Source organism: Arvicola amphibius, chromosome 7 (genome assembly GCF_903992535.2).
Source record: "Arvicola amphibius chromosome 7, mArvAmp1.2, whole genome shotgun sequence".
Taxonomy (NCBI): domain Eukaryota; kingdom Metazoa; phylum Chordata; class Mammalia; order Rodentia; family Cricetidae; genus Arvicola; species Arvicola amphibius.
In genome coordinates, this window is record NC_052053.1 from 134,574,862 (window position 1) to 134,602,585 (window position 27,724).

The 27,724-nt window shown below is 44.5% G+C and overlaps 1 protein-coding gene across 1 annotated transcript in view; it reads left to right on the plus strand.

The window, feature by feature from the left end:
• The first annotated feature begins 2,862 nt into the window (after positions 1 to 2,862).
• The window catches only part of Tspan13 (tetraspanin 13), a 31,719-nt gene continuing 6,857 nt past the window's right edge, over positions 2,863 to 27,724 (plus strand). The window contains exons 1-4 of the mRNA XM_038337234.2: positions 2,863 to 3,091; positions 24,334 to 24,501; positions 25,460 to 25,540; positions 26,713 to 26,826. Coding sequence (XP_038193162.1) covers positions 3,029 to 3,091; positions 24,334 to 24,501; positions 25,460 to 25,540; positions 26,713 to 26,826 — 426 coding nt within the window. The 5' untranslated portion in view covers positions 2,863 to 3,028. The remainder of the gene's footprint in view (positions 3,092 to 24,333; positions 24,502 to 25,459; positions 25,541 to 26,712; positions 26,827 to 27,724) is intronic.

Here is a 27,724-nt window from a genome sequence, read left to right on the forward strand (position 1 = left end):
ATGAGGGCAGGAAGGAGGCAGAGGAGAGCAGAGACAGCGTAGATGTGAGTTTAGCAATCTCAATTGTTTGTCTTCTTTTTATCCTGTTAACAAAACAGTTATCTTCTAATACTTCCTACCAGTTCTGATTCTGTAACAGACTAAGCCGAGCCATGCTACAGAAGAATATCTGGGATCAGATCTACGGGGTAGGGGGCCCTGCCAACGCAGGGTTTCACTGCTCTACTGAGAGTGGCATAAACATTCGGCTCATTCAGTTCTTCATGAAAGGCTCATGTGCTTCCTACCGAAACACATTTTCAAAGCCTGCCTTCGGTTTCGCTTAACAACTCAGCTGACATAAAGCATGCCAGTTTTAAACAGTAGCCAAACGATGACTTAAAACAGGTTTTCTTTTTTGTGTATGTGTACTTTTTGTGTGAGTGTGCATGCACGGTGGTGTGCTGGAGCATGTGTGTGTGCAGGTGCTCACACACGAGTGTGCGTGCGTGTGGAGGCCAGAGGACAACCTCAGGTATTCTCCTCACACCATTCATCTCCTGAGCCTTAGTGACCCCATTTGTTATGAAGGCAGACTGGCTGACCAGTGAGCCCAGGAATCCATCTGCCTGTTTCTACCTGCTCAGTGCCAAGGCGAATTTCCTTTTAGTACAATTTTTGAACTGTGTTAATTTTAGCTATGTGAATGTGTATATGTATGTATAAGCATGTGCACTTGAACGCAGGTGTCCACAGAAGACAGCGGCAGTGGATCCCTGGAGCTAGAGCTTCAGGTGGTTATAAGTGCTGGGAACCTGATCTTGTTCTCTGCAAGAGTCTTACGCATTCTTCACTGCTGAGTCAACCTCTCCACGTCTGTCTTCTTTCTTTGTGGAGATCAATTCTGTTACTTAGGGTAGTCTCCAAGTCATAATGCCCCTGACTTTGCTTCCCCAGAGCTGAGATTACAGGTATGTACTCCCAAGACTGGTTTCTAAATACAATGTTCTGGATCATACAAATCTTTCCTAATTTTTAAATTATGTGTGAAATATGTAGAGAAGATTGAGACTGAAGTAGATATTTATGCCTTGAAAATTGTTTACCCTTTATTTTGATTGGTGTCTCAGATTTTCTTGATACTTCTTTGTAAACTTCTGAATTCTCTCTCTCTCTTTCTCCTCTCTCTCTCTCTCTCTCTCTCTCTCTCTCTCTCTCTCTCTCTCTCTCTCTCTCTCTCTCTCTCTCTCTCTCTCTCTCTCTCTCTCTCTCTCTTAAAACAGGGTCTCCCTAAACAGCTTTGACTGTCCTGGAACTCACAGAGATCTGCTTGCCTCTGCCTCAGGAGTCCTGGAATTTAAGACACACGCCACCACACAGACACACGCCACCACACAAGGCTTAAACTTCCAGATTAAAAAGAAAGTGGAATTAAAAGTATAGTTTGGAGTTGAGGGTCACTTCCCATACTAATTAAACAAAACATTTCTGGGAGTATATACAAGATTGAGAAGGATTACAGAAGACAAGGAACCCATGAGGTCTGTATATGGGGCTGAAGGCCATGTGAAGAGGCTAGAAGAGGGAGCAGAGGGAAGCTATTTTCATTAACTTGTTTAAATCAGTGTTTTTTGACCCATACGTTCATGTAATGGTGTGAAGCTTTAGGCTCAAAATGTACAGTAAATTTGAAAATCTTTCATTTTTTATATTTATTTGAGGATTTTATGTTTGAGTGTTTTGTCTGCATGTGTGTATGTGTACCACGAGCATGCCTGATGCCCGCTGAGGTCAAAAGAGGGCATTGGATCCCCTTGGACTGGAGTTACAGATGGGAGTGATATTTGGGTGCTGGGGTCCCTGCAAGAGCACTAAATGCTGCTCTTAACCGCTGAGCCAACTTTTAAGGCCCTTGAAAGTCCGTTTATGAAATCTTCTATTGGTAGAAAGCACTATGAAATAGCCAAGCCTTTACTATCACCTACGTTAACAGCAAGAACACAGCAGCTGTGCTTAAAACACATTAGCTGTGAACCGAGAGCATCTTACGTGACATTTTATTCTGTACAATGGTCTGTCAAAAAGTGCTTGCTATACTTTTAATATTCTAGTTAGAGGCAAGGAATCAGAATTCAAGATGCTGCAAATAACGTAAAAATAAACTAACTGCGTCTGGTATTGAAAGCCTTCCCCAGCTCTTATTTATGCAAAAAGCGTTTTAAAATTCAGGATGCTACCACACGAATAACGAATGATTCTTGATTGCTTTTGCACATATGTATTCATTATTGTTTCTCAGATCCCTAGAAGAATAAGTCCTCTTGACCTGAAATCTGTCACGATTCTAGGCCACGTTTCTTACCTACGTTGAGAGAAACAGGTTTTTGTTTGTTCATTTTAGACTTCCACTTATTTTTTTCCTCTTGTTGCTTCACCCTCATTCTCTGTAAATCTTTCATTCTTACCCTCTTCTTTCATTCAAACGATGCCAGGTGCTTCGGTTTTTTTTTTTTTTTTTTTTTTAATTATCTCATTCAAAATGGTGCCACGTCACCCACCGGGCGAGCGTGGAGAGAGGTGCTGTCATTTCTCCTGCCAGCGTGGAGCCCCGCCCTCTGCTGCTCACCTGCCCCCGGGGTGGAAATGACCCAGAGGCCACTGTCACGAACCCGGGGCCCGGCTCCCTCCTGGACGGTCCAGACCCCCTCCCCCTCCGCAGAGCTGCCCCGCCCCTCCCGGATCCCGGTCGGCCGAGCGCATTGATTTGCATATTTCTACCTTTGTTCACGGGTTCTGGCCAATCAGAGTGTGGGACGAGGCGGGGCGGAGGGGCGGGGCGTGCGCTCGGCGAAGCTGCGGCAGCCGCAGGTTGCGGAGCGGGTGGGAGCCGCTGCGGGCGCGGCACTGCAGCCCCGATCCTGAACCCCGATCCCCGAACCCAGCACCCAGCCCCGGCCGCAGGCCCCGGAGGCTAGGATCCAGCGGGTACCTTCCCGGCCCAGCCGAGGACGTTTCGATTCCCAAGGCGCCCACCAACCCACGCGCCACGATGGTGTGCGGGGGCTTCTCGTGCTCCAAGAACTGCCTGTGCGCGCTCAACCTGCTGTACACCGTGAGTAGCCCCGCTCCCGAGTGGCACCTGCGGGGGCCGCCATCCTCCTCCCAGCCAGGCTTGCCAACTGCACCCCATCCCTCGCCCCTTGAAGGCTTCCCACGCCCACAGGCTCGCGCGCGGCCCCCGCCCAGGACCCCATCCCTGCTTGTCGCAGTCTCCGCCCGTCCTTCATTGTGGCGCTCGCCCCTCGCCCGGCTCTCTGCAGCCCTTCCCACTCACGCATCTTTCCCCAGGATCCCATCCCCATCCCTCCAACCACACGCTCCCGGCTGGCTATGCCATCTGGAGCGTGATCGGAGGCTGGAGAACAGCCCAAGCTTGGAGGACAGTTTTTGGGGGGGAGGTTGGGATAACGTGGCCTGGGGTGGAGCAGGCGGCCTGTGGATGGTGAGTTTCTGGCTCAGCTCTGAGCTCTGTGGTTTGAATGGAGTCTGCCAAGGGGGTTCACAGGATATCCGTGGCTTCCGAAGTTTGTTTCGTGCTTACATAAAGTCTCTTTGTTGATGTTCCTGCCAGTGAGGTTCCAGCTTGATGCTTTTCCCATGCCTTCTTCCCTTCTCCCTCTTTATCAATATTCAAACTCCATTTCAGGCGAATCCTCCAGTACACACACACACACACACACACACTCACACACACACACGCACACTCACACTCCACTGCTTATCAGCGCATGCCCCCCCCCCCCCCCCGTTTTCACTTCGAAAGCTCGTTTTGATTTTTGAGGCGTAATTCTGGCTGTACAGAAGGAAGACGGGTGATGTTTATTGAAACCCGTCTACACCCCAGTCTTCTCATGTACATTTACCATTCTGTTATTTTCTGTGTCTGCATTTTCTAATGGTAAAGACCAAAATATATTTTCATAGCTGGTAGTCGGTGGGTCTGGAGTGGAACCGAGCTGTGGAATCTCGATTTTCCCATAAGCTGTCTCCAAAGCGTGGACGAAACTTCCTCTCGGCCATCTCACGCCGTCGCAGACTTGCTGCTCCCTTCTATAAATACACCTGGTGCTTGCAGCACCCACCCTGAAAACAAACCCGGCTCCCCTGCGTTAGCTGAGCCAGGCCATCTGGGGCTGCTTAGGTTACATCCATGGGCAAGAGAGGCTGACTGCTTGGGGTTAAGACCAGACAAAACCGTTCATTTTTCCCTTTCTTCTTTTGGTGTGTGTCTGAACATGATGTCAAGGCTTTGAAGGTAGGCCAAAAATAGACATCAATGGCGTAAGCTTTTCTGGCTACCTCTGAGGCATCTAGACAACACGTTCACAAATGGTAGACTCCGCCGAGTCTAGAACACGGGGTGATACAGCTCCTTGTAATTGGAGATACATGTCAAGGCGCATATCAAAATCCACAAGTCTCACGTGAGGCATGCTTACCATGTTGCTTATTAAGTAAATTCCCATCCATTCTTCCACTGTTTTCTCTGGTTAGCATGAACGATCTGCTTAGAACGTCACATTCTGTTTTGTGCCCCATCCCCCTCCCCCTTCGGTGATTCAGTCATGTGTTTACCTGATTCTCCATCTTCCTGTGCCTGCGTATGCAGTGCAATGGCTGCTTCTGTGCTTCTTTGGCTGCCTGTGTGCATCAGTGTGCAGTATATACATTTTTAAAAGCAGGAAGGGTTTTTCAATGCCAAGTGCCATTGCTTTCAAGATGCATTGTTTCTAGCTGTCCTGTCATGAACGCCAGGAGAAAGAAAAGCTGACCAGAAATGGATATGTTACAATTTATTTAATCTATGTCTTAAGCTATTGACCTCCAAAATGTGTTTTATTGATTTTTAACAGGTATGCAGTAAAACTTAATTAATTGGAATTCATAGGACTATAAATGTGGTTAGCGTTTTAAAATCCTAACTATTTTAAACAAAGGGACAGTTCTTAAAATAAATTATTATCTGCCTGTCTCGTAGACATTGCAAATAGGTTATAGTGCAGTAAGTGTAGCAGTTCAAGGGAGGTGAATGTGAGGGAGAGTAGGGCGAGATCTTAAACAGAAGAAAAACCTCCTGTAGCTATCGGTTGAGTTCCTTCCACATTTTAAGACGCTTAAAAGAATGTGGTAGCCGGCAGAGTTGAGCTTGGTCCCTGGGAGGTGTGTTTTTAGGGCAGGAATAAAAAGATCCTTTGTAGGGTCGCCTCTGGCCCTGGTAGCTGCCTCTAAGTTCTGCTCAATGCTGTGGGATTAAGTATGAGGTCATTTCTCAAAGTGTTAGACCCAGGCCTGCCGGTGGGAGAGGCAGGTGGAAGGTTCCTGGCTGTGTTAGACGTCACTGCTGTTGTTCTGAAGCATTTCCTGAGGAACCTGGGGCTCTAGCAAAGCTGTGTGTATCCTCAAGGGATCCAGCAAGCCAGACCTCGGTCAGTATGGCCACTTCAGAAAGAGAAAGCAGGTCCCTCATTTGCCTTGGGAATTCAGTGACCCTCTGAAGGCTAATGGTGGGTTTCGTTCTTTTCTGCCATGGTTCTTTTAACTAGAGGGGTTCCCCAGTGCTGGGACAACCAAGGGTTAATGTGGTGTATGTAAACGATCTGTAGTGTTGGTGAAAAGGGGAAGCCCAAGCAGTATTGTAAGGCAAGGGCCCCTTGCAGCAGAACTTCCTGTATGTAGAGATGACGAGTTTCTGTAGTCCACAGTGTTGCTGTGTGCGCCTGCTGTGTGTTGTCATTAGCCTGGAAATGCGGTGCTCAAATAGGGCTCTGCAGTAAGGAGGTTTCAGTGAAGACTGTGTTTCACTTACTGCATAAGGATGAGGACGGTATTCTGTCTCGCGCTCCACTAAAACCCCTGGCAAATGGATCTAGAAGCCCTGTGTGAAGGCTCGATTTGGGCATGTCACATGGTGTGTAAGAGCTGAGACACCTTAAACTTTAGGACCGAGTGAAGTCTTGCTGAGCTAGGGATCAAGAAGGGGTATTTGAACTGAGGAAACGAAGAAGCAGCTTGCAAGTTCTTTCATTTCTTCAGGACATACTTATAAATTAAAATTAGTTTGGGAAGTTAATTGCTTTATTTATTTTGAGACAGGGTACTGACCAGTCTGGTCTTGATCTATGTAGCTCCGGCTGCTCCCAAACTTGGAATCTTCCTGCCTCAGCTTCTTTTTCCTTTCAAATTATTTAGCTGTTTATGAAATAGTTAATCAAATACATACCCTCCTAATAACGCAGAATTCTAAAAGTTCAAGGGTGGCGGGGTAAGTTTTGCTTTCAGTTATGAAACAGTATCGCTTATTTTGTCTCAGATTCAAATGACTGTTCCAGTTTCCATTGCAAGACCAGAAAAGGTTTCAGGTATTTACGCGTGATGCCGGCCGTTCAAATTTCCCACTGAAAAGCGCCATTTCAGACTCCCTAGAATCTAAATTTTCTGATGCTTCATTTTGGCAGGGAATCTCACTTGAACCTCACCAAAACTCTCACTCCAATGCTTGTATTCAAAACCACTGACTCGGGTTCAGGAGTGCCAGGGTAGAAATCTACCGCCACGCTCTAAAATAGGATGCACTTTTACATTCATGCGTTTATTTATTTACCTTTATGTGTCTGAGTGTTTGTGGGCATGTATGTCTCTGTGTCATGTATGTGTTCGGTGCCTGAAGAGGCATGGGGTCCCCTGGAACCGCAGTTGTACGTGGTTGGAGCCACCATGTTGGGTGCTGGGAATTGAACCTGGATCCTCTGCAAGAGCAGCCAGTGCCTTCAATCACTAGGCCATCTCTCTAGCCTCTGAATATGTTATAGCTGAAAATATTTTGGTAAGTGTTGAAAAACAGTTTCTAAAACTACACATTGTTATTTGTGGGAAATTGTAAAAAATGCGAAGTGAATGTATTAAAATACGTAACCTATTGGCATTTTTTTTCCCCACGGTACTGGCAACTAATCCTAGGGCTTAAAACATTAAGTAATTGGATAGATGATTTTGTAAAATAGACTCAAATAGAAAAATATGACAAAAAGTGTTTTTATTTTACTCTGGCCTTTCAGAGATGCCCTGCTGTGCTGACAAGATGCCTCACCAGATAAAGAAAGGCATCTGACAGCCAGAGCTTGATCCCCTGAACGCACATGGTAGAAGGAGAGAAACGGCTCCTACAAGCTGACCTTTGCGCATCTGTTATGACCCGTACCCTCCCATACACAGATACATAACTCATAAAAAAACAGAAGAAAATTTCGCTGCCATCTTCTGGATGATGGTTCATGCCAGTTGGCACTTAGGACGCTGAGGCAGGAGGATGGCCACAAGTATGAGAACAACTTTAGCTGTATAGGAAAGACCATATCTTATCCCTCGACCCCAAATAGAAAAAAGAATTGCATGGCCAGTCTGTAGGAATGGTGTAGTATTGTTAATAATCATATTGTGATTTAAATTATAGGTGGCATGTTTGATATATATATATATATATATGGCTTAATATATATGGGTTTTAACTTCAGAAAGTAGCATAAAGATAAAATCAGAAAGAAATTTTGTAAGTTGTGTGTGTGCGTGTGTGTTCTTCTAAAATCTTCCCAGGTTTTTCTCTTTCACCGTTTCTTAATTTGAGAGTCTTGACTGCTTAGCTCAGGGTGGTCTTGCAACTGGCCGCCATCTCCCTGCCTCAGCCTCCCGTGGGATTGCCGCCGTTCCTTGCCGTGCCCAGCTGGGTTCTTTCACTTACTTTCCTTGGTAAGTAGCCCACTTCACAGTTTTCCCTTCTACATCTTTGCTTATCTTGAGAAGAGTTCCCTTGACACATCAAACAGTATGCTGATTGTCTTAGCGTGTCTACCATGAGTGCTGGCTTAGGAGAGCCCGAAGACCTGAGCGTGGTCCCTGGGTCGCTTGCGGTGGAGCGAGAGAACCGATTCCTGCACGTTGTCCTCCTCTGACCACCATGTGTGCTCCGCAGCACGTGTGCACTATGTCCACCCCACACAATGATGGATGAATGAATAGATGTAATTAGGAAATAAAATTGAGATCTATTTTATAATAGAATGGAAAAAGTTCATAAACTGGTAGGAGAAAAGTGTCACCTGGTTTATTCAGGAAGCCGGCTCGTCTAGCGCTACCCCTAAACCACACAGCACGCTTTTTGGTTTTATTTTTTTTTATTTTTATTTTTTATCTATAGCCTGTTCATTTGCAAATTGATGATGATTTCATTCTTCCCTCACGGAACCATGATGACGGTAAAATAACCTAGACTATGTGAAACACTTAGACATGCTAAAGAAATAGAATTAAGCCCTTACAGCTTCAAGTATGAAAGGTGAATTATTCAAAACTTTTGAACTATAGACCTGTGTGCTATAACGAAGGATTTTTCAAGGCCGTGGGTTTTGACACATAAGTCAGTGTGCTCCAGGGAAGCAATTCATAGCCTCAAATAAAAACAATAGTTTTTTACTTGTAAGAAGATAATGACTGGTATGTGTTGCCTATAAACATAGAATTACACTTTGTAGATTATTTTCTTTTTCTATTAAATGTGTATATGTGCACCTCATGTATGCAAGGCAAGTATTCTGCCAGCTGAGCTCTACCCCCAGCTTTTGGGGTTTATATTTAGCTATATTTAATTAAATATATATTTAAATATTTAATACAAATTATATTTAATATAAAATATATTTAAATATATTTTATATTTAGTATAGTTTTTAGTCCTATTCTAGTCATTAGAATTCTGGCAAATTGTAGTTTTTACGCCCAAGTAAAACTGTTACTTCAGCTAAGGAGAGTCTTAACTGAAATTGCTTTGATATGGTTGCATTTAGCATTTTTCAAAATTCTTATTTTAAAACGACTCTAATTTGTTTATTTTGTTTTGCTTTTTAATTAATTTATTCATTTTGAGAAAAGGTCTCACTGTGCAGTCTTGGATGGCCTACAACTCACTATGTAGACCAAGCTGGCTTCCAACTCATAGAGAGTCGCCTGCCTCTGACTCCCCTGTGCTGGGATTAAAGGTGTGCGCCATCACCATACCCAGCCTCATTTTTCATTTATGAATCAGGGTCTTGATATTTGCTTGAGCCGTTCAAATTTAATTTCTTCTGGCTTCTGTCACTCATGCTGGCTCATGTGCCACCACACCTAGCTCTTCAAGTTACTTTGATATTTTGATGTATGATTAGATGTGTGTAGTAATAACCTATTATTCAAACCACTATAGGTCCACCTGGTCCTTGACACTCACCACTGAGAAGTTCACAGTTCAGCGTGAAGCAAAGTTACTCTCTCCATTAAATTGCAAAGGCGAGATGCACTCGAGAACAGTTAAGTGTGAGTTAGGAGAGGGCTGCACCTAAGTGCATCGCCTATGCGTGGATTCGGGGCTTTGAGGCCACGGAGTCTGCCACTAAGTTCAGTTTGTTCTTTTGGACTCATGTTCCTTACCCACACAATTCTGTTCTTGAGGTTTTTTTTTTTAGGTATTTTGTTAGGCTTAGACACTAAGGATCTAGGAAGATAGAACATTTATCCTTAGGTCACAAGGACACTGGACTTCAGGCATAGGCCATTAGTCACTGTAACCGTATTGTTTGTGAAGTTTCTGAAAAAAGGGAGTGCAATTCTTTTGTAGTATTCTGGTTAGTGATGCCAAAATTCCTGGCTGTCAGCCAACCAGAAATAGCAATCAGAATCAGGAGAAGAACAGAGAGGGCTTTTCTTTTCTCATGGCCACCTACTTCTGAACCAGTAGTCTCCTCAGTGTGAAACAGGTTACAGATGTGCATGCAGAATCACCGAGGGTCTCTTCAGTGTGAAACAGGTTACACTGTGTATGCAGAAGCACCAAGGGTCTCCTCAGAGTGAAACAGGGTACAGATGTGCACGCAGAAGCACAGAGGGTCTCCTCAGTGTGAAACAGGGTACAGATGTGCACACAGAAGCACCCAGGGTCTCCTCAGAGTGAAACAGGGTACAGATGTGCACACAGAAGCACCCAGGGTCTCCTCAGAGTGAAACAGGTTACAGATGTGCACACAGAAGCACCCAGGGTCTCCTCACAGTGAAACAGGGTACAGATGTGCACACAGAAGCACCCAGGGTCTCCTCAGAGTGAAACAGGGTACAGATGTGCACACAGAAGCACCCAGGGTCTCCTCAGTGTGAAACAGGGTACAGATGTGCACACAGAAGCACCCAGGGTCTCCTCAGAGTGAAACAGGGTACAGATGTGCACACAGAAGCACCCAGGGTCTCCTCAGTGTGAAACAGGGTACAGATGTGCACACAGAAGCACCCAGGGTCTCCTCAGAGTGAAACAGGGTACAGATGTGCACACAGAAGCACCCAGGGTCTCCTCAGTGTGAAACAGGGTACAGATGTACACGCAGAAGCACCCAGGGTCTTTTTGTAGTGATGAGGCGAGCAGGCCTGCTTTTCATCCCTCCTGGATCCCGCATGGCTAGCTTAGCCCCAGAAATAATAACACACAAATTGTATTCATTTAAACACTACTTGGCCCATTAACTTTAGCTTCTTATTGGCTAACTCTCACATCTTGATTAACCCATTTCTAATAATCTGTGTACCACCACAAAGTGGTGGCTTACCTGGAAGATTCTAACCACCGTCCATCTTGGGTAGGAGAAGCATGGAGACTGCCTCACTGCCTTCTTCCTCCCAGCATCCTGTTCTGTTTACTCTGCCTACCTAATTTGCTGTCCTATCAAAAAGCCAAGGCAGTTTCTTTATTAACCAATGGAAGTAACACATAGACAGATGAACTACCTACATCATTTCCCCTTTTTCTGTTTAAACAAAAAAGAAAGGCTTTCACTTTAACATAGTAAAATTACATATAACAAAACAGTTATCAAGCAAGAATTATAGTTACAATATTTATATCTACTTTATCTTTTATCATAACTAAGGAAAACTATAACTATCCATTTATTCTTCAACTCCATCAAAGACTCCAGAAGGATATAATACTACCTAAGTAAACAAGAAATAAGCAACTTCCAAACTCTAGAAATGACAGAGACATCTCACTGCCTGGACAGTCACCCAAAGTTTTTTTGTACCGTTGGGGCATCCATCTTTGGCTTTCAGGCCCATAGTATCCAGCAGACATTTTCATGAAGCAGGAAATTTCAAAGACAGTTCAGTCACTATCTGCTGTGTCCTGCAGAATGTCTCACAGACTCTTTCATGAGTCAGGAACCCCGAAAGATCATCTCACTTTTAGGCAAGTTCAGCAGTCCTCTCTTTGTGGGTTCTTTCTGTCCAGTTTATGCAATAGTCCAGGCAAGAGCAGTTTCTTGCCCAAATGGCTATCAAACTCCATAAGGAGCCTCTTCAATGCCCATCTTCCTCTTGAAGTAGATTGGTGTTGCCAGGAGCAGATGTGTCTCATTGTCATGAAAAGTCCAAAGTTATTAAAACATTAAATGCCATATTCTATAGTCTTTGAAAGATATGAAGAATGCCTATCTGAAATATATCTATGCACATATGGAAAATCTAACTAACATGACTACAAGCTTGACTGTTATTGATGATTATCCGTTAACAACCTATATTTCCTAATTATACATTACATTTTTTAAATGAACTACACAATCACAATACCTTAATCAAGAGCAGAAATACATATACATATAAAAATTGACCTTAAAATCCATACCAATGCAAATTATTCATATCTATATCAGTCTCCTCTGAATGAAACAGGTTACAGATGTGCACGCAGAATCACCGTGGGTCTCCTCAGTGTGAAACAGGGTACAGATGTGCACTCAGAAGCACCGAGGGTCTCCTCAATGTGAAACAGGTTACAGATGTGCACACAGAAGCACTGAGGATCTCCTCAATGTGAAACAGGTTACAGATGTGCACACAGAAGCACCCAGGGTCTCCTCAGTGTGAAACAGGGTACAGATGTGTACACAGAAGCACGGAGAGAATTCACAAAATCTTGGGATAGAATGTTTTAAGCCAAAGTGAAAGAATAAATTCTGGGCATGTCTTGAGGGTGGGACCAAGATGATTTCTCATGGATTGACAGTGGGGTACCAGAGAAAGAGGCAAGTGACAAATGCCAAATGGTTGTGTCCCAGTCTCCTACCAAGATGGCTTTGGATCGGCAGGACCAGGGAAGGTTCGGTATTAGGTGTGATGTCAGATATTCTCAGTTGTTAACGAGCCTTTGAGACTCAGCACCAGACTTCAGCAGAGAGGGCTACCAGGAGGTACCATGAGCATCAGGTACCATGAGCATCAGAGTGGCCTTAGCAGAGCCGCGACAGGATGAAGGCTGTCAGAGCGTGGACTCTGGGAAGGAGCTGGGGAAGGAAGAGCTGGAAGAGACTGTGATGGAGTTGGTTGCTGGAGAGGCTGCAAGGAGCGGTGCCGAGGAGAGGAACTAAAACTAAATTAGCTGTCATTTTGTGCCTTCCTGCCAGCCTTGGATGACTTGGTGCTGGGGATTGAGCCCGGGGCTGGCTGTGTCTGAACCGCGGTACATGCTAGACAGCTCCTCTCCCAACTGTGCTCCGCCCCAGGCACTAATTATTGTATTTAACACGAAGAAGTCATCGAAAAGAGCTGTCCACCCCTCCTTTTCTTACAATAACAACAGTAAGACCACGTCTCCACCATTTCTTTGCTGACCGCACAGTGCAGCCCCAGCATTAGTTACTGAACACGGAGGTCAACAAGGGACTGTTTTGCCAGTATCTCCACCTCTGTTTTGTAACCGCTGCGGAAGAAAAAAAAAAGGGGTTGGAATTTCGTTGGCAGCAAAGGGTGCCATTTCAAAATAACTGGCCTTGGAAAATGATTAAATCAGGGTCCCTTACTTTTGGTTCTTTCATACTCTTTTGTTAGAGGAGTCAAGTGTGTTGTGTTGGTACCTTAGAGCCCTGCAGAAGTGTGCAGGGGCAATTCAGTTTTGTGTCACATAAAGAATCACAACGAAGAAAGCCCTGGGATTTTGCTTTCATGCTAAATGCCTGGCTATTTAGCAATCTCTGGATTACTCATGAGCCCTCACCTCTTCAGCCGGATGTTATAGGTTATAAATACATCCGCTTGCTTGATCTGTGCAATCACAAGTTCATAGCAACATGCTCGAAGCATTTAGTGGAAGGTGGTTTGAGGCCTATGTATACATCAAGCTCTCTGTATGCTGCTGATGGAGTACGGTCCTGTGCTCTCACAGTTTTAAGTTTTCTTGCCTGCTACTTCAGTTCACAAAGAATGGCTGCTTTTTGTTTATTTTGAGACAAAGTCTCACACCGTGTAGCTCTGGCTGGCCTGAGCAGTTTGGATTAAATGTCAGAGATCTGCCTGCCTTTGCCTCCCTAGTGTTGGGATTGAAGGTATGCACCACACCAAGCCAGCGGAGGAGCCAGCCACCCTTTGTTCCCTCCCTCCTTCCCTCCCACCTCCCTCCTTCCCTCCCTCTCTCCCTCCCTCCCTCCCTCCATACTTATTTAGTGTGTGTGTGGGTGTGTGTGTGTGTATGCCTGAGTATGTGTGTGTGTATGCCTGAGTATGTATGTGTGTGTGTATGCCTGAGTATGTGTGTATGTGTGTGTATGCCTGAGTGTGTGTGTGTGTGTGTGTGTGCACCTACTGTGTGCAGGAGTAGATGGAGACCAGAGGGTCTCAGATCCCCTAGAACTGGAGCTGCAGATGGTTGTGAACCACCATGTGGGTGCTAGAAATCAAACCTGGATCCTCTGGAAGAACAACACGTGCTCTTAACAAGTGAGCCACGTCTCCAGCTCTACTTTTTAATTTTTTTGATTATTTGTTTTTATTTTCTGTGTCTTGATGTTTTGCCCCCATGTATGGCTGTGTATCATGGGCATGCCTGGTGTCTGAGGATGAGGTTGGGAAGGGCATCAGGGTCCCTGTCCTGGAATTACAGGTGGTCCTGACCCTTCAGGTGGGGTTATTGGGAACCAAATCTGGTCCTCTGCAAGAGCAGCAAGTTTCTTTAGCCCCTGAGCCATCTCTCCAGTCTCTTGTTTGTTCTTAGACAGAGCTTTGGTATGTAATGCTGGATGACCTGGAATTCAATGGGTAGGCCAGGCTAGCATCTGGTACTTACCTTGCCTCTGTCTTTGAAATGCTGGGGTTACAGGTACATACATGTCACCTCGCCATCAGAATATCCCTTTTGTTTTAGAGCTAACAAGACATTTTGAATAATAGCAACAGCTAATCTATTTCTGATGATCAAAAGAAGTAGCTGACTTAGAAATACTCCTAATCCCGTCTTCATCTTGTTCTTGAACAGGGTGAATATTTGATGAAAGAATGTACTTTTATGTATTGCACGTACAAAGAATAATCTGGAACATGGTTGGACTGAGTTTCTTTCCCTTCAGTAGTGTATAGATTGAAGAATAAACATTTCCCAGTACACTGATGAGGAGCAGTGAGAACTGTGTCATCCAGCAGTTTGCTCTGCCACCTCTTCTGCTCCAGGCATTTAGCCAAGTGCTGGAAATATAAAGCGCATTATATATATATATATATATATATATATATATATATATATATATATATATATATATATATAAACATATGCTTTGACTGCAGGCCACCTCAAGTGTTTAGGGCGCCTTTAAGGATGCCAAAGCTGGCTGGGGCTGGAGAGCAGAAGGTAATGACTAACCTTTGCATCTCGGGATTTTGAGAGCATAGGAGTACAGACTTAATATTAAAACAAGATAGGCATGATGCCAGCATGGGAATGACCTATTCTGTCTGCCTTCAAAGAGCAATTAAACATCAATTAGTGTCTGTGGTGGTTTGAATGAGAATGGCCCCCATAGACTCATATATTTGAATGCTTTGTCCCCAGTTGGTGGAACTGTTTGGGAAGGATTAGGAGGTGTGGCCTTGTTGGAGGAGGCATGTCATTGGGGCGTGCATTGAGATTCCAAAAGCACTAGCTGTTCCCAGTTAACCTCTCTCTCTCTCTCTCTCTCTCTCTCTCTCTCTCTCTCTCTCTCTCTCTCTCTCTGCTTTCTACTTTATGATAAGGATGGCAGCTTTCAGCTGCTGCCCTAGTGCCATGCCTGCCTGTCCACTGTCATGCCCCCCACCATGATGTTCACTAACCCTCTGACACTGTAAGCCCCCCATGGACTCTTCTAGGGGCTGCCTTGGTCCCAGTGTCTCCTCATAACAAGAGAAAAGTAGCTGTGATGGCGTCTTAGTCCATTTTCTGTGGCTGTAATAGAATATTAGGACTAGGCAATCAATAAAGAGAAAAGGGCTCCTCACAGTTTCTATAGGGTTACCCACAGCTTCTACTGCATCATCGAGGCCCTACTTTCAGTACCACGCCTATCCCGAATTGCTTTCCGAAAGCCCCTTTTCCAGTTAAGGTCGGACATGTTGGCACTGTTCTCTGGGCTGTGCTGTCTTGAGCTTCCACTGACGAGGTGTCCCTTAGGGTGCAGTGGTGGCACCTGGGGATCCTCCTCTGGGGATTTGTGGGGGAAGCTGTGCTCCATTTAGACACTTTCCTAGTCTTGCTGCTGTGACCTTTTCCCATCACAACCCTTTAACTCTCTTTAAAGCTCTCTTTGTATATCAAATTTTCTTTGTTTTAAAGGGAAAACAGGAAAGGTTGCTGCTTCCTGCTCATAAAAACAGTGCCATCAAGGAGTTAACAGGGCTGTAATCTGTTTTTATCAGCATTCCGTCTCCCAGAGGAAGGAAGCTATTTGTCATGGCTCTAAATTTACTTTCTGATACAATTGCTTTCATAAGAAAACTGTTATTATTCTTAAACAAGAGTCTTTGCAGTTGCTTTGTCTCCCAAGGTATGGTGACAGGCTTGGATTTTTTAATTATGCAGCTACCGTTAATTTCATTTGAGGCTGTAATTTTTAGATTACTAACTTGGACTCGTAACCTCATTCCTCTGAAACTGTAAGCCAATGGTAACGTTTAATTATCACGGCTGATAGAGATAAGTCGTTTCATTATTATATGGGAAAGGCTCCTTTTTCATAAAAGTTAAACAGTGATAATCTATCTTAGAAGTACATTAAATATCTTTAAGTGCTGTTTCTATCCTGAGAAATTAATTGTGACTGTTAGGTGGGTTTTCGTTTTGATATGTCAGAAACACCACTCACAAGCCAATACGTCCTTTTCAGATTGTTATATTATAGGTCTTTTTTTTTGTGGGGGGGGGGTTTTATTTTGCTACCCTATTTTTTTTTTTATTTTTTTAAAAAACTTTTTTTAGCTTTTTCAGACAGGATTTCTCTGTGTAACATTTCTAGCTATGTAGACCAGGCTGGCCTCAACCTCACAAAGATCCACCTGCCTCTGCCTCCCGAGTGCTGGGATTAAAGGTGTGTACCACCACTACCCGGCTCTTTTGTTATTATTTTTAAAGATTTAATTTTATTTTTAATTATATGGATGTGACAGTGTCTGAGTGTGAATTTGAACAAATTCATGTAGAGCCCACGGAGGTCAGAAGAAGACATTGGATCCTCTAGGGTGTGAGCTGCCTAACGGCGCTGTACACTGAACTTGGGTCCTCTGAAAGAGCAGTATTGACTCTTAACTTCTGAGCCATCTCCTCCTCTCTTTCTTCTTCTTCTTCTTCTTCTTCTTCTTCTTCTTCTTCTTCTTCTTCTTCTTCTTCTTCTTCTTCTTCTTCTTCTTCTTCTTCTTCCTCTCCTTCCTCTCCTTCCTCTCCTTCCTCTCCTTCCTCTCCTTCCTCTCCTTCTTCTCCTTCTTCTCCTTCTTCTTCTTCTTCTTCATTTATTCTTATTTTATGTGTATGAGTGTTCTGCTGCGTGTATGTTGAGTCCCTTGGAACTGAAGTTACATATGGTTGTGAACTGTCATGTGGGAACCAAACCCGAGTCCTCTGCAAGAACAACAATGTTCTTCCTTAACTGCTGAGCCATTTCTCCAGCGCCTGTTGTTGTATTTTAATCAGAGAAGGTGATTAGTTCAAATAAATTCATGGTCATGCTGTCTCATATGAAGATTTGGTTTGGCATTTGAGGATTGAATCTACATTCTTTTTACTTTTGGGAATAGCCCTTACACACTATCTGTGTGTTTGTGCTTGTGTGTGCAGGAGAGGGGGCTAGGGTGGTGTCTTGGTTCACATTTCAGACTGTTCAGGGATGATGGACCTGGAGACCTCATTTGTTTAACTCTGTGCTGACAACCTAACTTAGGTCCTTACGTGTACAGGGCAAGCACTGCCACTGGGCGGTCAGTAAGTTATTGCCGGTGGCCTTCTGGTATATGTCTCCCTTGTTTGTTTCCTTTTCCTCAGTGGGAGTGACGTGTGGAAGGACTGTGGATGGCACTGGACGACACCTAGGTGGGGATCAGCAGCTGTACGGATGAGGCAGGATGCTCTGATTGATAGGAAAAAGCAAAGTGGAAGGATTTTGAGTTGGTGCGCACATAAGAAAGTGCTTTTTAACATTTTATCGTTTATTAACTAGGCACTTCATAGACACAGACCATAGCATGATGGAGTCCTGTGAACTTAGCTGGATTTTAGAAAAGCCCGGTGTTCTGCCATGACATCTTCGCTAAGAAGGGATGTTAGTGGAACCGACAGTCACTCTGCACCCCTTTAACCTCGTTTCTGTAAGCAGTCACTTGAAATCCACACCTGGCATGACATGCCTGTTTATGACTTAGACGACAGCTCTTTAGCCACAGGAAATTGGGTTGCTAGTTTGTGTTTGGAAATTGATGTATTTCATCAAGATTTCTATAATACTTGATTTATCTTTGGTTTTTGAAATTTATTGATTGCATTGGAAGAGATTCAGATCACTTGTATTCTATTGTGTGATTACACAGGGTTTTGGATGCCCAGTCGTAGGTGTGGGGTTGAGTCCATTGGTTTCCTGGTTTACACAAGGGTGTAGCAGTGTCCTGTGAGGACCTAGTGGGCAAAACAAGTCTCGAGGATTAACCTGAACACAGGATTGCTAGGCTGGTGAGAGACCCAGGGCTCTTGCCAAATTCTGATTCCACCCTCCTGCCTGGAGGTCAATTTCGGATTCCTTTGCCTATGTCCCTGGATTTGTCAATTTAGTATGTGTGAGATTGTGTTTGGTCTAATATTTATGATTTTGTTTGTTGATTGGCCTTCCATCAGCCTCTTGGGAGTTCTATTACTGTGTCTTTCTCATAGATTCTTAGATTTCTTTTTTCTTAGGTCTTTTGAGAATTTTGACTGATAAAAAGCTTCTCTTTTTAAGATCCGGGCCGTTTGGGGGCTGGGCTCTGCCCCTGTCTCTCATGAGTCACTTTGATTTGCTTCTCTGAGGTTTTCCTCACTCCTCAGTCATTCCAGCTGGTGATTAGCTTCCATCTGAACCATTTGGCACGTGGGTTCCTGCATGCCTGGGGTAGGGTGGGTTTCAAGGCCTAGAAGATGGGCTTGTTCTGTTTCACTGCTTTTGAAGATATCCAGAGATCTTTGCAGTCTTCCTTTACAGTACTTTACCTTGAGAAAATAGCTTTCTGGATTTCGCAGCTGTGCGTGGGAACTGGTTCCACTTCCCAGTTCAGCTTGGCCTGAACCCAGAATCTCCTTTATACTCTACCCTTCTTGGACCCCATGCCCGAGTGGGCTGCTCTCCACCAGCTGGGCCAGGACAGCGAAGACTTTCAGTTCTCCTTGCTTTGAGAGTCTATGGGGTTTCATGTAGTTTCTCTGTGTATGTTAAAAAAACCTTTTCATTTATTTGAAATATAGCTTGGCAGGAAGGATTGCTGTTTTATTAATTAATCAATCAGTTAACTTGCATGTGTTTGTAATGAGTGGCTGGGTGTGGGCCAGAGCCACTGTGCTGCAGAGACTTGTTTTCTCCTTCACCGTGACTCTCAGGGGAGTCTAGGGAGTAAGCTCAGGCTTGAGAAAGCAAGGGCTTAGGACTGCTGAGCAAGCCCACACCTACTGTACCCTCTAAAAAAAAAGGTTTTAAATTTTTTTATTTTTTATTTTTATTTTTATTTTTATTTTTTTTCTTTTTGAGACAGGGTTTCGCTGTAGCTATCAAGCCTGTCCTGGAACTAGCTCTTGTAGACCAGGCTGGCCTCGAACTCACAGGGATTTGCCTGCCTCTGCCTCCTGAGTGCTGGGATTAAAGGCATGCACCACCACCACCCTGCAAAATTTTTATTTATTTATGTTGCACGTGTTTGCCTGTCCGTGGGCACCACACATGCATACTAGGTGCCCCAGAAGGCACCCGAGGGCATTGGGTGTCCTGGAACTGGAGCTACAGGCTGTGTTCTGCCTTGTGGGTGCTGTAGGTGGAACCAGGGTCCTCTGAAGAGCCGCCAGTCCTCTCAATGGCTGAGCCATCCCGCCATCTCCATCCCCACTCACCCGCCAAGAGGTAGGGTCTTATAATCGAGGTCTGACTGTTAGCTTGACGCTTGTTATGTAGTCTGATTGGTCTTGAACTCTTGGAACTCCTCCTACCTCAGTTTTCCTAGTTCTGGGATTGCAACTGTGGCCATCATGCCCCATAGGAAGGATTCATGATATTTCAGAACTGCCCGTGGTAAGCCGAGTAATGCTTGTCCTCAAAGGCCCTGCGTAATCCTGGGTTCAGATGTGTCTGTAATATGCTTCTCAGTCTTTTCCCATTGTTCTGATCAGGCAAACTTTCGAAACCACTGAAGGTTTCCTGTTGTCAAACTACTGCACCTGTAGCGGACTACAACAACAGGATGGACTCTCCGCAGCAGACATCAGAAGTCTGCAGACCTCAGAATCTGCTTCCTAGAGTCTCGTCCTTGATTACCTCAGCCTAGAACGCTTCCTCTGCCTTCAGCGCTAGTAGCATGCCATCCCAAGTCTCCCAGACTGCACTCTGTTTCCCTCAGCAAAGTCCTCTCTGACGTGAACCCTCCTCCCTCCTCCTCCAAGGACTCTGGAACTATTTAAGTCTTATTTAGATAATCCAGACTAACCCTATCTTGAGATATCAGTTGAATTCTGTCTTCAAAGTCCTCTTGGCCAATCTCCTTGTGCTGTGGACATTGGCCTTTGGAGCTGGGCATTATAGTGTATTCCTGTAGTCACAGAGGCTTGCTTGAGTCTGGGAGGGACGTGGGAGCCAGCTGGGACATCAAGGGAACACCTCATCTCATAAAGAGGAATGTGCTTTAATGTACTTTTTTGTCTTTGGCATTCTTTGGCTTATTATATTCACCTAGGTGTGTGTGTTTTTAATCTATAGTATGACACGCTATAAAAATGTACAACACAGCAATTATTTGTCCTCTTGTGAACTTTTATTTGTTTTCCTACTGACTTCTAGAGCAAAAGTCAGTGAATGACAGCCTGCAAACTACTTTAATTCAGGCACACATGGCGTTTTTATTGTGGTGATATTTATAGATAAATATATCTTAATTTATCAATAAATATCATTACAGTAAAATGCTATTTATTCATTTTAACAGCTTGTTTCATATGCATCTCTCTCTCTCTCTGTGTATAGCACGATTAATAAGAACCCAGGGACGGATATTGGGGTTCAACCTGAAGGTCAGAAAAGCAAAACAGCCAGCCACTGGCTCTTACTTCTACCTCAGTCTGAAATGGTGATCCCGCCTCCAGGAATCTCAGAATGAGACTGTGTCTGAGAGCTGTCTCCTCCCATCTTATATTCCTCTCTAGGGCTTGGATTAAGGGTGTGCACCACTACCACCCGGTATCTATGGCAAACTGGGATTAAACATGTGTGTCATTGCTGCCTGGTCTGTAAGACTGACCAGTGGGGCTGTTTTACTCTCTGATCTTCAGGCAAGCTTTATTTATTAAAATACAAATGAAGCATCACTACATTTGTGTGTGTTTGTGTGTGTGCACGTGCACCCCAACACATATGTACAGTTCAGAGACCGGGACGGCAGGAGTTCTCTCTCCCCACTGTGGCAATTGAGCTCAAGTTGTCCAGCGTGGCAGCAGTCACCCTGATTGGCCAGATCATCGTCTTGTTGGCCTGGATTCACATTTTTAAATAATCTGGAAAAAAATAACCAAAGGGAGAAAAATACTTTGATACATGAAAATTCATGGACAGCCTGAGAAGTAAGTGTTGATGGTTGCTGAGCTGGCACGAACATGTACCTGAGCTACCTGACCTTATCTCTGCCATTCTAAAATCCTTCCAACAAAAATGAAGCCAAACCTAAACAGACAGCAACAAAACTCCTAAACAAAACAAAACGAAACCTTGGAACCCCAGCTAAATAAAACTAAAAGATGGGGGTGTTGTCAACACGGCCCTGCTCTTCCGTTTGTACTGTATGTCTGCGTGCTCGTACCATATTGGTACTGAATGATCACGGCAGGGCTGTGGTCTGCACAACCAGGCTATGGAACAGAGGAAATATCCAACTTCTGTCGTATGCCCCATCTTTACGTCTTTCACTTATCTTTCAGTTTAATGCTTACGAATCTTACCAATATTTGACTTTTAATATTCTTAATTTTTAAAAATCCCATTAAAATAGTAATGATTTGGCACGATCTTGGAAGGATCATGTGCTATATATATGTATGCCACCCAGGGTGCGTGTGGGGCTCAGAGGACAGCTTCTGGATTGTCCTAGCCTTCCTCCTGGCTGAGGTCGTGTCTCTTTGGTTTCTGTTGCTGGGTTGTGTATTCCATGCTGTGCGGCCCTAGTGCTCCGGCTCTCTTGTGTCCCGTCTGAGCAGTGCTCACAGCGGATGCTGCTACATTTGTCATTTAACCCTGGTTCCAGGAGCAGACTTGGTGTCAGGCTCATGTGGCAAGTGCTTTTACCCAAGGAACCACGTTCCTCACCCAGAAGTTTGTTTTTAATGTCGAATGAAGCGCAGATTGGTCTTCTTGTCCCTTGAGTTCACCTGAATTAGTAAACTAGACTCCCCCTCCATAACTTAGTGTTAGCAGAGGGACTGGGGATGGTGAAGAATCTGTATTACTTACCATGGACACCAGCTGTTGGTCAAATATTTTGTAACTATGACCAGAATTTACAGTTGGTTGATTAAACAAATCAGACCACCCTCCAGAGTGTGGGTGTGAATCAGACCACCCTCCAGAGTGTGGGTGTGAAGTCCTTGCATCAACTGCTGTTTCCCAAGGAATAAAGGTGCCCTGTCCAGATGTCTGCCTGGTCAGTCACAGATGTGTGGACCAGATGTTTCAAACCTCTCCTGCCTGAGCCTCCCTTTCTTCTGATACATAGAAACAGATGCGTAGATATAGAGAGCTACTCCGATGTGTGTGCTTGTGGACTGCTTGCTGTCTGTGCCGTATCCCAAGATACAGCGACGATGCTAAGCCAGGAAGAAGCGAGGCCCTTCATACCTCCCTGACGCGCCCGCATTTACTGCCTGTGAAAGGAAGTGTGCTTGATTTGGGCGTTACAGTCAGAAAGAAGATCCCTCGTGAAGCGGCAGAGGGCCTTTTCTCAGCTCTCCATCGTTTAAAATTGTGAGGTGACTGAGAAACGAAGCAACACAGCTGCCAAGGAGCAGCAGCAGAGGAGGGAGGTGGATTTGAGGGAATGCTTGCCTTGTTCCCTGTGTACTAGCCACAGTGATGGAGGCCGTGAGTTCCCCGCCACCAGAAACTGGTTCTGTGGTCCCACAGATGATTTCTTTTGTTCTTATGTTTTGGCTCTTTAACCAAGATTCTAGAAAGAAAATGTATTGGATAAAAATACAAATAGATGAACACTACCAGTTTTGTTTGTATGGCTACACTGCGTAAATATCTTTTTTAAAAACCAGCTCATATAAAGCATCTTTAGTATTAACACATAAAAAATGATACACATTAGCAGAAAAATTCAAGTGATAATTTGTATATTGATAAACAGAGTTTACCAAGTCTTTTAGTAATATGATGCTAGGAAAAACCCAGTTTTGAATTTTGATTTTTCCTAAGTTGGCTTTACACTACCACGTTAGCCCAGGAGATGAGTGACCGACCGTACGTGTACAAAGGTTCTCTACCCCGCTCTACAAAACCCCCTCCGCCCCTCTCTGAAACCCGCTCAAGCTAGCAGTGCCTTCTGTGGGTTCATTATAATCCCTATGTAGTTTACTATTTATTTGTTTTTGTTTCTGTTTTTTAAGTGATTGTAGCTGTGAGTTTTGCAATCCCTGTTACACACGGGTGTGCTTGCTCTACTGATTGTGTTCGACAAACCTGTAAATAAAATGAGTGAATATGTCATGCTTTCTTCTTGCCCAGATAGCATTTCTTTTTAAATAGCTAAGCTATCCTGCCCTATTTTCATCTGGATGTGTCTCTGTATTTTAACATACTTGACGTTGACTGCAATGAGCTTCCAGAGTAGTTCTGCAAACAGTTTTCACGTGTTCTCCGGGGCTCAGGCCTGTAAATTCCAAGGGAGGTGGGAGCATAGGAGCCCTTCCTTGCGAATGCCCCTTGCTCCTGGAGAGACCCATGTGGGAACAGATGGTAGAGCGAGGAAGGAAACAATAGCTTCCTATTCCAGGAGCACAGCTTGCTGGGAAGGGAGGACTGGCTGAGCCGTTTGGGAAGGAGTGGGAGGACAGAGGGGGCTGCAGGCCCACTGATTGTGAAGGAAAAGAAAAATAACTTTCATACGAATAGCTCAGAATCACGGGCTGAGATTTGTTGCTGCCTAGTGTTACATGTGCTGGTATTGAGCAAGCTTACGGTTGCTCACGTGCAAGCCTTGTAATCACGTGACCTCTGAGACGTCATTGTTGCCTTCTGGGTTATTGTTAGTCTTTTTAAAAAAGTATAATTGAGGGTTTTAAAAAGCATAATTGAGGGTTAGATTAAATTAATTAACACAATAGTACCCATGGAGGCTTGTGTGTTTCCATCAGCTTACTGTATCTAAGGGTTTCACATTCACAGATTCAGCCACCTGGATCAAAAATTGCTTCATGAGCATAGATTTTCTTCTTGTTGCTATTCCTCTGACAGTTTAGTAACGTTGCTTAGCCTTGACACTGCTTTAGCTAGTCTGAGTCACCCCGAGGTGGTTTGATGCTTAAAGGAGGAGGTTACAAGTTATACAACTTTTACCATGACACTTGAATTTGCTGTATGTGGTGGGCGGGTTCTGGAACCAGCGCCCTGGGGATCGTGAGGGAAGCCGGCCGTGCTATGAACGTGACTAAGATGTAGCCTCCAGGACAGCACTGGCGCTGTACAACTGAACCTCCGTCTCTCCGTCTCTCCGTAGCTGGTCAGCCTGCTGCTCATCGGGATTGCCGCTTGGGGCATTGGTTTCGGGCTAATCTCCAGTCTCCGAGTGGTGGGCGTGGTCATTGCCGTGGGCATCTTCCTGTTCCTGATTGCGTTGGTGGGGCTGATTGGTGCCGTGAAGCATCATCAGGTGTTGCTGTTTTTCGTATCCTTTTTAAAAACCAGGATTTTTGCCTCCATCAGGTGATGTTCTCACTCATTATTGGTTATATTTCAATGGTTGCTACTAATTTAATATTATCATTAGGGAATTCATTTCCCCGAAGCCACCCTTAGGAAGACAATGTAGGAATTTGTGTAAGGAAAAAGCCTTGTGTTTAGTTATCCCCACCCTTATCTATCACGCCATTCTGAGTTCTACTAGCTGGGCATAATTCTGATTTTCCTGCACACGTTCAGAGTTGAACTGAACTCATGTCGTCACTTCTAGGCCTTCCTAACACATTAATCTTGGGTTGAGAATTTTACAGTGTTTTAGTCTCTAGATTTAGTTTGGAGAAAGCTTATACATTTGTCTATATCTGTTTTTTTTTTTTTAGAGGTTTCAGAATTTGTATTTCATTTTGAATGTGAGCTTTTCAAAATCTAATTCTCCTCTTTCTTTTTGAGACAGACTCTCTGTAGACTGGGCTTGGGCAGCCCTCCTGTCTCTGCCCCTTAGGCTGTGGGATTACAAGATGATCCTACCATGCCTGCTGTATGTAATTATTTATATCTGTCTAATGAATTGGTAGTTATAGCGTGTTAGGAAAACGATACAGTGTATCACTTGGAACTTTAGCAACACCGTTCTAGTTTCTAGGTAAATTGTTTAGAGTGGACCATCAACACGCCTGCTCTCTGATCTTTCCCAGCATTTGCAGTGTCCCTAGCAGGAGGTAAAAGCACTTGCTGCCAAATCTGAGGGCCAGAGTTCAATCCCCGGGACCCGCACGGTGGTCGGAGAGAACCAACTCCTGCAAGTCGTCCTCTGCATGAACAGCATGGCACAGGCAGATATGCCGTGTGTATACCCCTGCCACACTCACATGCCTGATGTAGAGATATGGGTAATAACAAAAGATAAACAAAAAATAAAATCGTCCTTAACTTATAACTCTCAGTATATGATCATTCTCCTGCTCGTATTTATTGTTCAGTTCTCGGTGTCTTGTGCTTGCTTAGCGCTGAATCAGGACCAACAGGTAAGTAAAGATGGTTTTTTTTTTTTTTTTTTTTTTTTTTTTTTTTTGAGATAGGGTCTCACTGTGTAGCTCTGACTGTCCTAGAACTGAGACCAGGTTGGCCTCAAACTCACAGACATCTGCCTACCTCTGCCTCCTGAGTGCTGGTATCAAAGGTTTGCGTCATTGCTCCCAACGGAGTCAAGTTTTTATTTTATTTTACTTTATTATGCAACATAGCACAAATATGAAAAAGATGGGAGGAAATGATTGGAGAATAAACATTTCTTTGTAGCATGATTAATAAAGTCCCCGAGACAGAAATTGGGGTTCAACCTGAAGGTCAGAAAAGCAAAACAGCCAGCCACTGGCTCTTACCTCTAACCTCAGTCTGAAATGGCGATCTTGCTTCCAGGAATCTCAGCATGAGACTGAGACTGAGAGCTGTCTGCTCCCTGCTTATAATCATCTCTAGGGCTGTGATTAAAGGCGTGCACCACTACTGCCTGGTTTCTATGACAACTAGTGTAGCTATTGGGATTAAAGGTGTGAGTCACCACTGCCTGGTCTGTAAGGCTGACCAGTGCAGCTGTTTTGTTCTCTGAACTTCGGGCAAGCTTTATTTGTTAAAATACAAATGAAACGCCACTATATTTCTTCTTGCCAACAGTGCCATTTTACCCCCGCTACCTAACGTTCTTGCTCCTGCATGGTAGTGGAAGTGGTTGCTGGGGAAGTGCTCTCAGGTCTTGGTGATTTCTGTCCTTAAAGAACACTTAACCCTCACTGGGTGGAAACTGCTGTGGCTCCTCTTCCCCAGTGGCTGTGCAGTGCTCCAAAGTGTCCGTGGTTTCCTTCTAGCAATTACTCTTTTAAAACTCTTTTTTTTTTTTTAGAGAAAAAAAAAATGGGTTTCTGAGTTGTAGCAAGGGAAACTTTGTATTATTACACTTAGAGAATTATGCCTTTGAAGCAAGTGTTGTTCTCAATTGCTTGTAAAAGCCTAGGATCTTTTCATTCGTAGGATAGAAGTATTGCCTGGAGTGTTTTGCAGACCTAGGGATGAGCTTCTGAAAAGTGTGCTAGTTTTGTAGAAACTGTTCCATGCCCGCTCCACTTCCACCCGCAGGCTCTCGGTGTCTGCGTTCTATGCCGGGATGATGTGTTTTCATGCATCTGTGAACTGTTTCTAGGGCCAACTGCTGGAGGTCGGATGGAACAATACCGCGAGTGCTCGAAATGACCTCCAGAGGAACTTGAACTGCTGCGGCTTCCGAAGCTACAACCCCAATGACACCTGCCTGGCTGTAAGTCCAAACTATCAAAGTTCTGTTTATTTTCCTTGGATGTGTTCCCTACAGTTTAATAGGGATTCGCAAAGAAGAAGAGGCCTTTCCGAAGCTGAGTTATGTTTCAGAACTGTCTGGCTAATGCCCCTGTCCTGCTTTTCATAGGTACCACCGTCACATTTGCCCACTCCATGTGTGGTGAGACACGCCACACTTATTTTCTTGCCTGTAATTCTTCCTCATTCAGCTCCTTCCTATAAAAAGTTGAGGGAGGCATGATCAGTCTCGGAGATTTCTGTCCTTGCAGTTTACAAGAGTCTGTATTAAATCGCTCTCTTAACTAGCCCAACGCCTCCAAGGTGGAAGACCCATAGAAACCCTCCCCACTTTCCCTTCCTCTGCCTCGCTTACTGAAGGACCAGTGGGATCCAACCTTCTGTTTCCTACCAGACTGGTCCACCTAACTCAACCCTAGTCCTGCAGGATAGGCTCAGTAGACCAAGCATGTGTGTTTATATTTTGGAACAACTCCTCTTACAAACTCTCCAAGACCTAAGCTGTATGTCTCTCTTCATGGAGGCCTTTGTGAGACTGTTTCTCTGATGGGTCTGTATCCCCTGTGAGACTGTTTCTCTGCATTGTTATGAAACATGTGATCACAAAATTTATGGCCTAGGACAGATGTCTGTTTATCCTCTCCGCTTTCCACGGGAGTCCAGGTATGGTTAGCCGAGTCCCCTGCTCAGAGGTCTTAGTTTGTTCTCCAGACGCTGTGATAAAAACCTGCCAAAAGCAGCTCAAGGGAGAACGGGATTATTCTCGGCTGTAGTTCCAGGTTCCGTTCTGTCATTGTGGGAACTCGCACAGTAGGAGCTGGGGAGCTGGTCCCTTGGCAACCACTGTCACATGGGGAGAA